The 14,742-nt window shown below is 47.0% G+C and overlaps 1 protein-coding gene across 1 annotated transcript in view; it reads right to left on the bottom strand.

Moving 5' to 3' along the window:
• The window catches only part of ChAT (Choline acetyltransferase), a 33,475-nt gene extending 19,089 nt beyond the window's left edge, over positions 1 to 14,386 (bottom strand). The window contains exons 1-2 of the mRNA XM_025305349.1: positions 14,300 to 14,386; positions 4,326 to 4,517 (exon numbers count right to left, since the gene is read on the bottom strand). Of these exons, the coding sequence (XP_025161134.1) occupies positions 4,326 to 4,469 (144 nt within the window). The 5' untranslated portion in view covers positions 4,470 to 4,517; positions 14,300 to 14,386. The remainder of the gene's footprint in view (positions 1 to 4,325; positions 4,518 to 14,299) is intronic.
• Between the last annotated feature and the right edge of the window lie 356 nt (positions 14,387 to 14,742).

Here is a 14,742-nt window from a genome sequence, read left to right as displayed (position 1 = left end):
AGAACGAAAACATCGAATAGGGGTTGTTGCCGCCCTTCGGTCGTTTGCCGTAGTATCGCCGTAGCGATCCCGCAGACAATCCGTAAGGGCTTAGCACTGTTTCAACAAGGGATTACCAGCGCGTCCCTAAGCCGAACGATACGCGATCCTGTAGAGCTGCGCGTCGGGGACAAACATTTAAATTGCCAAGATTACGCCGAGTGGCTGCGTCGCGAAGACAGAGACGTAACACACCGTTGTCCGAGGGACATGCGATTGGCGCGCATGTTAGAGCATCGTTGACGAGCATTCACTTTACACTTTATTTTACCTTACTTTCTGAAATTTGTCCAAGACGAAAGAGGGAGGTAGCGGATGATAGCGTAAATGGCTGACGCCACGAAGGTACGAAGAAAAAGGATGTATCGATTTAGTCGGCGTTTCAGCTTTATCGTCCCCTACGTTTCCGCACGGTCCTTCCACGCGTCTCAAAATAGGACAAAAAAAGAAGCGGAAAAAGGGAAAGAAAGAGGAACAGTATAACTTGAAGGAAGGAAGGAAGGAAGGAAGGAAGGAAGGAAGGAAGGAAGGAAGGAAGGAAGGAAGGAAGGAAGGATGGATGGTAGGTAGATAGGTAGGTAGGTAGAAACTATACAGGATCTTTTGTATCGCCTCTCACGCGTCGACGGAAAATATTTTCCCTTTACGCGAGACGCGCGAACACACGGCTCTCTTTTTCTGGTCTCGAACGAGAAGAACCGCGAGCAAAACGGCCACCCTCCTTTAACCGCTTTCTCTCCTGTCCGCAGGGATTCATAAGAAAAGTTACGTACTTTGGGGCGGAGACATCCCTCTCTCGAAAAAGCTCCGGCTCGGTTTAGCTTTCGATCCGCTCGTTCGAGTAAACGCTCGTGGCTTCGTGGGATCAACGCTTTTCCTCTTCTCGCGTGTCCTCTTTGGAAAAGTTTTCTTTCTTCTTGGTTGTTCAGTTGGCGGTAGCCTTGTTTTAGCCACGCCGTAGAGGAGGAGGGTACGTACGAGGCAAATATTCCTCAGCTTTATCCATCGAGAGGGGATATTTTCTTCCCTCGCAGACAACAGTTAGTGTTTAGAGTAAGGATACTACCGATATTTTAATCTGCTCGCGCGAGTCAGCTCTCTCACATTCTCCATAATATGTATTTCGCTCCAATCCCACATCAGCATACAGCAATTTTGCCGAGTAACCGGCAGAATTATTTCGTATTCACCAAGTTTGGCATGCTCGCGAGCGGACGCGTGAGCGTCGAATAGGCAAGAGCTTACGGTCGTAAAAGTTTATCGCTTTTCCTTTCCGTATTTCACTCCTTTCCCAGTTTCTCGAGGGGACGAGACTTTGTCGCTTCTCCGCAAAGAGGATCCCTCCTGAGCACTGACACGCGGCCATTTGCACGTGCTCGCGATATTTCTGCCTGGTATCCACCTGCTTCTTCCATCCCATCTCTTTATACCCATCTCTTTCTTGTCTTCGGGCAGGACACATCCACTTTAACCGCTTTACGATGGAGCATCGTGTTGCCCACGTCACCCACGTTATTGCCCACGTTATTTCAATACGAATTCAATACGAATTATTATGAATTTATATCCGATAATCCGACTGTGTGAATTGTGTGCGCAACTTGATGAAACTTGAAGAGTCAATTGCTCTCCGATTGGTCCAAAGAATAATATAAAAGTGAACATATTTTTTTTGCGATTTTAGCAAAGAAGATGGGAATTCGGACGACGGACGCCGGTTCGTGCGGCGAAAAGTCATTTCGTAATTGCATTGTCGAGTCTCGCTGTACACTGTACAGTGCGAATGAGTGAGCCACGGGAAGGATCGAGTGCGACGGGATTTAATTCCGGGCGTTTGTAATTCGAATTGAATTTATCGCGGCGGAGAAACTATGAGCCGACCGACGGACGGACGGACGAACGAACGAACGAACGAACGAACGAACGAACGAACGAACAGAGTCGGTAGGACTGGCTTGCGGATGAATAATGGAGACCCCAATGAGATTTTCCAGTTCGCCGCGGGGTACCGTAATATTAGCTTACCGTCACCATCGCGACTCCGTTGTCGAAACGACAACCCGACCCGAGGTTTTAAGTTCGGCCACCCCCGCATGTTACGTTTTCATACCATTCTCTCACACCAAAGTCGTTTATTAACGGCGAACAAGCGCGGAAAATGCGAAATTTAAAGAGGATATATGTGGTAGGATATAGAGGTGAGGGCAGAGCCGCTGATGCTGATTATGAATTAATTAGAGTTATAGCGCGAGATATACGCGATACACCTATAGGATATTTCTTCTTGCTAGTTACCGATTACCGATGTAAAGTGTTACTACTCTCTTCCGATAACATTACGTCGCAACGAGATATCCCGACTCGAAACACGTAGCTGGATAATGCATTCCCGGGCATTCCCATCAATCAGATGAATGCTGAGATAGCGTGAAAGGGAAAGCAAGATCGAAGGAGCGGCAATTCGTGCGGCAGTCGCTGCTGGTGAGAAAATTGCTTTCGGTCTGGCTTTTCGCGACACTTCACCCAAGGGTGGTGCGAGATGCTCGTCGCCGGCGAGAGGTCGACTCTTAAAGAAACGAGAAACGAGAATGTATTTCCGGATGTATGCCGGTAAATCGAAAACCCGGGACGGCGATTGTACGATCGAGTCCCGACCGCTTCCCCCCGCTCGATGCTGAATAGGCTGCTTAGCTAAATTAGAAAAATTATTATAGGACAGAGGGAGAGAGAGAGAGAGAGAGGGGAGAAGAGGGGCAGGGACGCGTGGAATAGAAGAGTAGAATGCTTCCAGGATGAGGATAAGAAACGATGAAAAATAGCCGCGTGGTAGATTCATCGAACGCCAAGGGAAGAATTATCACTCTTCGCGCTAAATTCGCAACAATCTCTCCTCTTTCTCTCGTTTTCCTTCGTCTAGATGCAAAATGCAAAACACGCGTATCCGAATTCGATGTTTGAATTAGATTAAAACGTAAAGTTATTCGCACGTTTGGATCGATACAATCGTCACGGTTCATCTCGTCTCAGCAACTGCACGTATAACTCCGCAACTCCGTGTCACCCTTCTCGTCCTCATTCTTCCGCCAATATTTGCATTGTTCCGGTACAGTCTGGAGCTCTCCCTTATGTCCGTCCCTTTTCACAGGCGCGTTGCGAGCGAGTGAGCGAGCGAGCGAGCGAGCGAGCGAGCGAGAGAGAGAGAGAGAGAGAGAGAGAGAGAGAGAGAGAGAGAGAGAGAGAGAGAGAGAGAGAGAGAGAGAGAGAGAGAGAGAGAGAGAGAGAGAGAGAGAGAGAGAGAGAGAGGCGAAGGAAGCGGAGGAGGCCGAGGAGGCGCCGGGCCCTCGTAAATCCATTTATTTATTTATTTATGTGCCACGGGGATGCTCGGGCTGAGGGGGTGCGAGGCGCGGCTTATAGCCGGCGCATGCATCGAACCGGGAATCCCACGGGAACATCCGAATGAGGGGATGGCAAAAGTCACGGAGAACGCGTCTGGATACTCGACTCCGCACGGCCTATCCGAGAGGCGTGCTTCTCGTCGCTTGGAATATATCGAGAATGTTTATTTACCGTATTATACGTACGTTTACGTAAACACGTAAACATGTATAACACGATACTGACGATGTAACATTGAAACACATTGGTCGGTCGTCATCTCTCTGTAACGTACGACAAGACGTAAGCGACAAAGTCTAATGGGGATATCTCCGAGAGCGATTGGGAACTTTACCGTCTTAAATATCTTGCGCAGTTAATAATTTAGGAAAATTTACTAAAGTACCATCTTTTAGTGTTTAGTGTTAAAACTTACGTTTTAAACGTATATATATATATTCTATCATTCATTGCTCCAGAGAAGTGCAGATCTTTACATTTTACATCGCTAGAGAGCGATAGAGCGGTAAGGGAACCACTCTGTACAGCGGAGATAAATTCTCCCGAGGCATCTCACGGCTTGAAACGAAAATGCTGTTGTGCCACTTAGACGCAGGGAGGATCTCTGTCGCTCGATCCCTATAACCGTGACACATTGCCGCTTTTTTTCTTCCCTTTGTGATGGCGCGAGATAGACCCCCCCCGTCGTTTTAAAGCGACGACCGTATTAGGGATTACCGTAAGAACCGATGTCTCCTCCGTTGCGCACGCCATGTTACAGACGCGAGGAAGTCGAGACTTTCCATACAGATACGGAAGGACATTGATCATTCTTTTTCTTTTTTCATTATTTCTCACAGAGATTTCTCGCTTCTATCGATCGTCGTTTCTTCCAAATTCTCACTCACCCAATTATCTGTCTTCTGTCTACGTTCCAAGAGACGGTGCTGGAGTTTCGGTCCAGACCCTGAGAGGAAGGCTTTCACCAAACTGCGGGTCCTTTCTAGATGATGCGGCGCGATCACTTCGACTTGCGCCAAATATTTTTGCATGGTCGTCTCTAGATCCGGAACGGGAAGTTTCGGTAGAGTTTCCTCCTTCTGCAAATTGCAAGATTATGTAGAAATCGGGATAATTATCGCGAGAAAGGTGATGCATCGTTGTGTTTTTGCGTTTTTGTATGTAATACGCGATACATCGAAATTGTAGTATATGCGATTTTACATAGATAGATAAAGTATAGTTCAACCAGCAAACACAATCCTTTTTTATATCGGAATATATCAACTTGGTACAACCTTTCTCAGATCCTAATATCTCTTGGTGCTAAATTGTTTTCCGAACGATCGTCGAATCTTAAGCTCAAGAACAAAAATTGTGCGAGGAGGCAACTCGCACCGTTCAAAAGTTCGACGGTGCTGTATATTATACTTACGACTATATCAACACTCGTACAAGCATAGTGTAGCGATCGAGAGTCGATATTGCCGGAAACGAATAAGCGGGATGGAAAACGACGACACGGGTTAACCGGAAATTGGCAGACGGAAGGGTCACAGGACTTCACGTCCCGTTCCCTATACCGTGTATTCGTCGGCCCTTTACGGGGCCACGGCGATTGTAAAATAAAGAATCAATCGAGAAACGAAGCGTGCCTGGTGGTCTAAGGGCCCTTAAGGCCAGCACGGTTGGTTGAGCCGAATCCCCTTTTGCAGGCCTAACAAGACCAACTTTGCGATCCGGACACCCTCGTCTTTCGGTTCGAGTGTTTCCGGCGAGCTTGCGCTGGTGCGAGCGGGAAGCATAGTGAAAGAACGAGAGAGAGAGAGAGAGAGAGAGAGAGAGAGAGAGAGAGAGAGAGAGAGAGAGAGAGAGAGAGAGAGAAACCCCCTGTATAATAGACTTTATTCCCTTTTCGCTACATTCGCGTGTTTATAGACTCATTAGCCCTTGAGGCGATCGTTTTCACGTAGGTGCTCCTTTTTGAGCTTTTAATCGAGCTTACAGTACTTATTGTACAGGAGGAGGAGGCGAACATCGCTTATTAAAATCATTGAGTGAGTGTTAATATTCTGCATTTTTTACAACTACTACTTCCATCATCTATCTGTTCCACTTTTATCATAGTAAAAAAGAAGAAGAAAGAATAGATTCACAGCCTCCAATTTATTTATAGTTTCCATATTTTTATCACGTTGGCACCTTACCGACACAACTAATCAAGAAGAAGCTTGCTTTAGTCTCAGACATCTGGAAAGTTTTACTGCCAAATGGCCGTAATCGTGGTCCTCGGGAAACGCGTCCGCGTAGCGGAACGTGGCTGACTGCTTCGCGCGGTCCATCAGCGGTGACTCAGAAAGAATGGGTGTAAATAAGATGCAAGATGATGGATGTACTTACGACAATAAGCAGTATTTGTTTGCATTTATGTACAATACGTTCTCTTAGAATCGTAGATTTTGTGATGAAAGTATTTCTTTCTATTATACCAAACGCAATTGCTTGCAAGATCTTGGTAAATATGTATGTGTAGTGGGCGCGCGCGTGTATACTACACTAAAAAAAATACACACGAAGGAATATAAATATTCTTTACGTGCATCAGAGGAAACATCTCTCTCTCTCTCTCTCTCTCTCTCTCTCTCTCTCTCTCTCTTTCTCTCTCGACACGAGTGAGTGTCGCGATCAAAGGCTTCGGGATACGAGGGCAGAGTCTCAAACTGAGCAGAAGACGATTTCGGAAACGAAGATCGAGAACGAGGAGATTGACGCGAGGTTGCAGGCGGCGGGTGCAGGCCAGGGGTGTGTAAGGTCGTTAGCGGAGTTTCGAGCGGTGCATAGCAATGAGGCTTGAAAAGGGGATGGAAAACCTCCTGGGAATCCGGACACCCGTTATATGGAAGGCGGAACGAAGCAAAGGGCGTGCGTAGCGTGGAGGTGGGCGTAAGAACGGGCAGGGGGGGGACTGACTCATACCGCGCGGGATAATCGAACTCGTTAAGATCGTTCCCCGGATTCGTTTCGTGCGTGGAATCGCGTATCGTTCCCCGACGATTTTGCCTATCGACGTATCGACGAATCGGTCATTCGCCGTGACGTTTGTTCGTCCTGCGTACGCTGCCTTCGTGCTAAAGAATAGAGAGAGAGAGAGAGAGAGAGAGATGGAGCCAATTAATGCGCGCGATCTACAAGGGCGAGCGAGAAGACGTGTCACCCACGTGAGGGCGAAAAGGACTGCGGTGATGAAAGACAGTTACATCTCGCTGAATAATCCTGTGGAAGAGTCAGCTTCGACACGGTCCGCGAAACAAATGCGGGGTCGACTCGTGGCGCTCCTTATCGATGCAAAACAGCGCGGAGGGTCGCAGCAATTAAGAGATAACAAGGTTTCCTCCCCTCGGTGCCCCTCCAATTAGTAACGCCCCCGCTGCAGTGTGCCAGGCCTCGGAACAACCACCTCGGGCTCCCTTCGCCGCCGCACAGTCGACTACCCCCGGCGCTACTCTATTCTCCGCCGCCGCCGCCGTCGCTGTCGCTGCCGCTGCCGCACCCTCTCCCGTCTTTCTCGCGGTCTGCTCTGTGTTTGCATACCGCGACGGTCTGCCAGGGACTGCCGCGGTTATCCCCGCGTAAAATACCCGCGATGATGAAATCACAGCCGAAAGAAAAATTTGAGAATTTCTTCCTTGACATTATCTAACCAACCTCCGTGCGTCAAGAAGCATCAGAGAGAGAGAGAGAGAGAGAGATTGCCCGAGAGATTCTTTATTCTTCGATGCTCGATGACATACAAGCAGAGCAACGAGCAGCTTAAAGAGACTTAAAGAGACACCGAGACGAGACGAGACGAGACGAGAAAAAGCAGACTGTGAAAACTTAACCGGTTAATCAGTAGCCTAACGAGGAGGGCGTTCGTCGTAACGCCCAATAAATGATACACGCTGACTGGAGTCAGTCGTTCAGTAACGGCATGGGAAGGAAAGGAGGAGTGGGTGAGGCCAGCGAGGAAAAGGGAGGGCTCGGTGGATAGGCAATTATTTCGAATTCAGTACGTTCGAATGGCAACCATGTCCGATTGATTATTATCGAATCGAGCAAACGAGGGTGCTTGATCGAAGGCAGTCGAGCGCGTTCGGACTTGGACACTGATTAGTATCGCGCCGGCGCGGTGACCGCCGCGCCGTCGTAAACACGCGTGTGCAATTATTATCGTGCGTTCGGCCGATCGTGATGGTGGAAAAATTATCGCTTCTATTTATTAAGTTTCCGTGTTTGTATACTTATACCGACGTATATTCTCCCGTCACCTGTCTCCCGTAGACGCGACGGGAGAAGCCTCTCTTTGAGGGTAAGGCAAGTTTTTCGGTAGCGGCAGGAGTGCAAAAGTTTGCACCCCCAATTTCTCCGGTGGAATGACGATCAAAGTCAGATTACGCGCTACGGATGAAGCTACTGCGATGAAGACTCAGCGCTCGGCGATATTTCACAAAACGGCGAAAGAGCGCCGAGGGCGGCGAGCCGTTGCGCCGGCATCCTCTTTAACGCTCCTCCTTCTTTCCTCGTTAGTACGATTCTCTCGCGACTTAATGATGTTTGCCAAGTAACACCGGCTACGAAGCCTGCTACCAGCTGCCCTGCGTCAGCGTTTCGCGTCCCGACTCGAGTCGATATCTTGCACACTCGTCGTACACTCGTCGTGCGTCGAAATTACGAATAGTTCTTTCGTCCGCCAGTGCACATTTTTGCGATCAATTTGGCGCGCGAGTTATACTCTCTCTTTCAATTTCAAATATTACATGTACCCGCGTGATCTTTGGATGACGCATTTATTTCTCCTGCAAAGCGAAGTATTTCGTGTGTAATACGTTTCATTCAGGTTTGCAAGAGGTTGCTGTGAAAAATGGCGATGCGTTGTGCGACATGTACGCATTTCGATCTACCTCAATGTCGAAAAGATTTGTTTAAGGGTCTTCAGAGATGCCATGCGCCGCCGTCGCATGGCAGACGGCGACGTTTTCAGCGCAACGCAAACAGCGGCAAACCGAGCAAATTGGCAAACAGTTGGGGACGGTGCAACCGTGCGAAGCAATTACGGATTTTGCGTGAACGACGCGTACAAACTCTTTGTGCGTGGGTGAAGGGCGCGGAGAGGGTTTTTCTGCTTCGTAGCAGTGGCGTAACCACCATCTCAGAGATGCTATTCTTAGAGCAAATTCGTAACAAGCAACTCTCTCTCTCTCTCTCTCTCTCTCTCTCTCTCTCAATTTGCAATAATTTGATTGTCAAATAATTTACACGAATAATACAAGTCGAACGCGTACACATTTGTCAAACATAGAAAACTCGAGAAAGCTTGGTTTTTACAGTCTCTTTCTCTTTCCAGATCTCGATCTCGATTTATCCATCGATGTTATCGATGTCCTCTTCCTCTCGAACTCGTTTCTCTTCTTTCTTACTACAAATTGCAAGCTACTTTCCTATTAACGATGCTTCAAAAAACTGCAATTTTCCAAAGAAGCTGCATTTCTCTTGGCGTATTTCTTGACAATTGAAAATTATAAATCGTTATAGAGCTCTCGCGTGCCCAACATGGCCCAACATTTATTAACCGAAAACAAAAAGAAATGTGATAGAAAAAGAAGGCTTTGAGCAAGATAAAGTTTCTCACAATCTTTGGACTTTTCTCCAGCTAGCGACTAACCAAGTTTACGCCATGTTTACGCCATTGGCTCGGGTTTGAACCTGGTTTGAACCAGGAACGGGCGGAACAGTAATTGAAGAGCGAGTCGGGGATTACGCTCGCGTTTCTAATGAGACGGCCGAGAACTTGACCCCCCACGGAAGAATGCCTCGCACCCTCCCTCCCGCCGACAAATTTGTCTGTTCGAGCTATGTCGGCGGGTGTGACGATAACGACTAAGCTACGGCACACACGACGGAAGATGTATCGACCTTGAGGAAAAAATAACTCGCGTTCCTCGACATCGCGCAATCTCGCCTCGCATTACGTTCAAGTCACGCAGGTTCGCGTGTTCCTTCGCTTTTTTTTTTCTCTCTCGATTTTTATTTATTACCAGGGACGCACGTATATATAATCTAGGGACGCGAGAGACTCCATCGGCCGTCCGGTTGTGTCTAATCGAGAAGCGCGGTAGCGCCGATCAGCCATCAGCGTTGACGACGTCGCGCCTGAGAACTCGCGGGGGGAGGCGAAGGAATTCCTCTTATCCGTCCGAAAATATAAATTTCCGTGCGATTTAACTGCCGGGAAGTAATTTTGCGAGCAATTAAGAAGACGGCAGGTATGTTTCGACGAGAGAGAAAGCGGGAGATGTTACCAGATAACGACAGAGAGAGAGAGAGCCCGCCCTTCAATTATCTCGGTGCGCGTTTTTATGGCAGCCGGTTTGGCTTACACCATTAGCAACCCGATATCGACGCGGGAAGCGACCCTTTCTCGTCTCGACGATCTCGTCTATGATTTGTTTTCGTTCGTGCAACTTTAAGAGCCTTATCTCCGGACTCGGTGTGAAAACTAAGCGCGTATACAAGCGCGTAGCTAAACATTAAATATGCGACCTAGAGTATGAGGAAATAATCGTTCTTGCGATGCTACATATATATATATATATATATATAGGAGGGATCGGTACAATCACACTTATATATTTTATACTTTTATACATTTATGCCGATGTCACAAAAATAACTCGCCAATGATCGAACTTTGCGCGACTCAAAACCGTCATTGCCGACACGCTTCCGTGAATAGCAGGCACGCGATGTGTGTCCGCGTATTTACGCACGTCCTCTCGGGGACGTAGCTTCAGAAGTTTGCGCTTAATCATGAAATGGACTCGGATTGGAAACGGCAAACTCCTTTCCCTCTCTCTTTCGGACGAGAGTTTAGTTAACGACACTCGCTACGCTTTGAAGTACAACGCGCTTCCCTTCCGTACGCGCGCGCGTTTCGTTCCTATCCCCTTCCCTCTTCCCTCGATCATGCTTATTAACGAAAATGGATCGACCGTACCGTACGAATCACATCTCGGCTCGAGACTCGAGACTCGAGACATCGAGTCGAGTTTGTAGTTACCGAACGCTGCTTGCAAACCGTAAGCAAAGGCCTCGCGGTCTTTGCCGCTAAACGCCCACGAGCTCTTTGAGCTTCAGAGAGCGTTTTGCATCTCTCGTTAGGATCTACACGCCACTTACTTATCGTGCCGGGTCGCCTTCGATAATATAATTGGCTCGCATTAGTTTGCGCGAGATTGCTCGTCGCAGGAACCTGATGTGATGAAAGGCAGCGAAAGTTTTGAAGGAAATCTCGTGTTCTCCTTCTTCTTCTTCTTCTTCTTCTTCTTCTTTCTTTCTTCCGTTTTTTTTTTTTTTCAGTCTGATTAGGAATTACGATTAAAGGAATCATAATAGAGATTAAGATTGGTAATTTCGGCGATTGTTGAAAAATTTGCGACGCAATTCTATCGGACGGAAGCACGTTGCAACTTGGAACCTTGAAAATTGTAACCGATAGATTTGCGCGAGTATGCCGAATCACGTTCGTAGGGTGCGAAAAAATATCAAGTCATCGCGGGTAATGGACACGGTGCACCGCATGTGTCATAATAGAGCGAGTGGCGGGTGGCGGATGGCAGATGGCACGTGACTCACGCGTGCATCTCGCATCGGCGATTCGTAAATAAATTAGCCATTATTGTGTCTCGCGTTTATCTACGTTACTTACGATCGCCTCATCAGTCGGGGCGTTCTTTGAGAAGCGCTGCGATAACACTCACGCTACGCAAGTAACATATATTATTATTATTATTATTATTATATAGTGTGGCATTTCTTTTTATTCAATAATATTCTGATTATCATACGTTGACATTATACCTGTACGAGGATCAGCATGTGTCAACATGACACGTAAAATGCTTCCTTCCCGCTTGACGATTACACGTACTTCTCGAGACGAGAAGTACGTGTAATGGTTATCGACGCTGCTTTATCGTCGAAACATCGTATTTGCAGGTCTCTATTTTGCAGGTGAGACTAATCGTTCAGCTGTGCTTAATACCGTACGATACAAGGGTCGGACGGCGCGGCGGGTGCGCTCAGGTAGAATAAGTGGACTTGCGGCTGGCCGTTTAACGTCGACGTTGAGCGGCTGAGCCCCACTTGCCGACGCGTGTCGCGATCGCGATTCTGATCTGGTTTGACGGGAAGCCAATCAGACGTCGGACCCTTGACTCATAGAGGTTCGATACGCCTCTATAATAAAAAGGTCACCTCGATTCCAAAATCATTTCTCCGAATGAACAATTCGGTCGATGGGAATTATTATGTGGCTCTTGAATAGTGTATCCTGAGAAACACTTCTTTTCTCAAAAAGTCCTGCCTTATTACATGCCTCCTCGACGTGCTGATATTATCGTTATGTCATAATAAAATAACTCAACCTGAATCCGAATTGCGTTACTCGAGTTATCGCAGCGGATAATCAATCGGTTCGTGAACGACGCGTGTACCTCGCTCGAGCATAGAGCTCGCCGAGTCGCTTCAACACCTGACTAGCCAGGCCGATCGATACCGGGAGGATCCGTGGTAACACTGCGCGTGCTCTTTTACACTCGTATTTTCGTACTAATTCGAGGTCTGCTGCTTCTCGGGCGGGGAGGCCCGAAAATCAAAGACATCGTCGCTCTCGCGTCGTCACGCAAAAAGGGAAATCCAATATAAAACCAATATCGGAAGTGACGAGCCGTGAATATTCCATCCTCTCTCGCGAGTCATCCTCTCTTTTTCTTCCGTTCCACCTCGCGAAAGCAATTTTCTTATGGGCGTCTGGAGTTTCATCCGCGATAGCTCCTTGGCCTGTGAACGTGTTCGGCGAATGATCGATGTACGTACTGCTCTAGGACGAAAATTTGTAGATTCGCATCGAGGATAAATGTAACTGCTCCAACTAATCCGAGCTTCATTTTTCGGCGAGAAGGAAAATATCTTTCCAAGCAGCGGCGCTTTCAATTCGACGATTGCAATTTCTAATTTTAATGCATCTGTCATTTCTCTCTCTCTCTCTCTCTCTCTCTGTCTCTCTCTCTCTCTCTCTCTCTCTCTCTCTCTCTCTCTCTCTCTCTCTCTCTTTTCCCTTTCTTGAGAGTCGATATTCCCCAGGAAACTTTCCCCTCTTTTTATTATTTCTCAATGTTCTTCATTAACAATTTCTACATTAATGTTATATAATTTGTAACACGCGCACCTCTGGACTTGGTTAATTGTTGTGCATACAAAATATTTTCGTCCTCTCTGCCGTTGTCTCTACGACATGCTTCTGAAAACATCGAGTGAATGAACTTTACGTGTGTAAAGTACTGATTCTGATGTAGCGCCCCAGTTAATAATTAAATTCGGCTGTGTCGTTTGCGTAACATGTGAGTGCAATTTTCAGTGCAATCTTTCAAACAATGCGCGCCTCACTGTCGAAAATAAAATGGATAGCGTGGTGAGAACGATGAATCGTGAGAAACACGTGTGTAATCATACGTATATAGGCTCGCGTAATACGTGTGAATGCAAATTCGTGCGTGAAGCACAGTGGAGAAGATATCGCGTTTATGCATAATGAGACAAAGTATGCGAGAAATACTCAACCTTATTGAATGATCCGTAGTTGCCGGCAGGATTTACCACGATTTCTTTGGACGGCACCTGCGACGCGCGAACGATCGTTCATTAAATATCCGTTCCGTGTAAATAGATTAATATATGTTCAGCTGTAATGCAAGATTTGCGATAGTGCACGATTCTCTCTCAACATTGTCTCTATGCCCGTACTCGATACTATTCAACTTGCTGACGTGATTGCCCCTTGCGTTTTCCCCTTGATCGAATTTATTATTCGTTATCCCAACTTGCGCATCCCTACATATTTTTTCTTCTTATTGCGACTATTGCGATTTCAAGTCTGCAGCACTTTCCGACGTACGTCGAGCGAATTTTCTCTCATCACACCGCGACACTCACGTGGTCAGAATCAAAAGAGAGAGAGAGAGAGAGAGAGAGAGAGAGAGAGAGAGAGAGAGAGAGAAATGGAAGGAGAACGCACGGACAAACAGCACGGAGAAAAGAGTGTTTTTTACTCGCGTACTTTTCTTCATGTCTATTAAAATCAGTAACAAGTAACTTTATAAAGCAACTGAGCGTTACACTTATATCTGCTCAATATCTCGGAATATATATCGAGTATATATCGAGCGAAAGTGCATATAAATTTTGTATGCAAATTTGTACTTTTGTCCTCGCGGTCCCAGGTAAAACTTTCCATTATCCACATCGATCCCGTATCCGTCACCTCCGGGTACAAGCGATCCTCGTCGACCGGGTCGCCGCGCCGGGTCGGAAATGTAAATGAAACCGAGGCTGAACCTCGGTACACCCTCGCGCATCCTGCGCATTGCCCCGGGGCGCGAAGTATGTAAATGACACGGCGCGGCGCGGCGCGTCAGATACGATCTCGTTACCAGCGCGACAGACGCAGGGACTGCGAGAGGGAGAATTTATTGCACGAGGATCAACGCTCACCTGAGGGATTTTGCAGGATTTTGTGATGAATGAGAAAAAAGTGTGAAAATTTGAAAATTCTTACACTTTCCCCTCTCTCCTCACAATAGATTCGCTGTGTTTCGTTTAAAAGTGTAGCTTGAGATGTTTTACACGGCGTATTCTTTTACCTTCTGTTCTGTTCGGCACGTACGGCCGATTGCACGTGGAGGAAACGAAATTATTATTATTCGAAGCCTCCTTCTTCCGTTGCGCAGCAAATATCGTCCCTTGGCAGGGACTTTGTTGATAAAGGATGAACAAAGTGGTGACTTACCGTGGCAGGACATGGCGAACTGTCCCTGGAGAGACTGCCGAGAGTCACCAATAAGCGACGCGGGGCCCCCAACACTGAATCTCGCCATCCCTCTGCGAAGCAAGAAACAAAATTGCATTATATATCGATGGACGTTTTTCATTCGGCGTGCAATGTGCCGTCTGTTTCTTCAAGAAGTGACTTGACATTTGATTAGCTTACAATTTATCTGACAAAAAAATCAGGTGACATTCAAGTATCTCTTTGGAGTTGGAAGAAGTACAAATTCAAAAACATCGCGTGTTCGCGATATTTTATTTTTGAAGATTGAAGGGTGTCGTAGGATTCTACAACAGCTTTAAACTCGATCGAGATAGCCATAACTCTCTATCTTTGAGAATAATAACTTGCGAATGAATCGCAGTCACGTAAACGGGAAGTTTTCAATTAAGGACAATCAGATC

The sequence above is a fragment of the Harpegnathos saltator genome, unplaced genomic scaffold (assembly GCF_003227715.2).
Source record: "Harpegnathos saltator strain DR-91 unplaced genomic scaffold, Hsal_v8.6 scaffold694, whole genome shotgun sequence".
Taxonomy (NCBI): Eukaryota; Metazoa; Arthropoda; class Insecta; order Hymenoptera; family Formicidae; genus Harpegnathos; species Harpegnathos saltator.
Note: the sequence above shows the minus strand (reverse complement) of the source record. Positions and strands in the feature narration are given on the sequence as shown.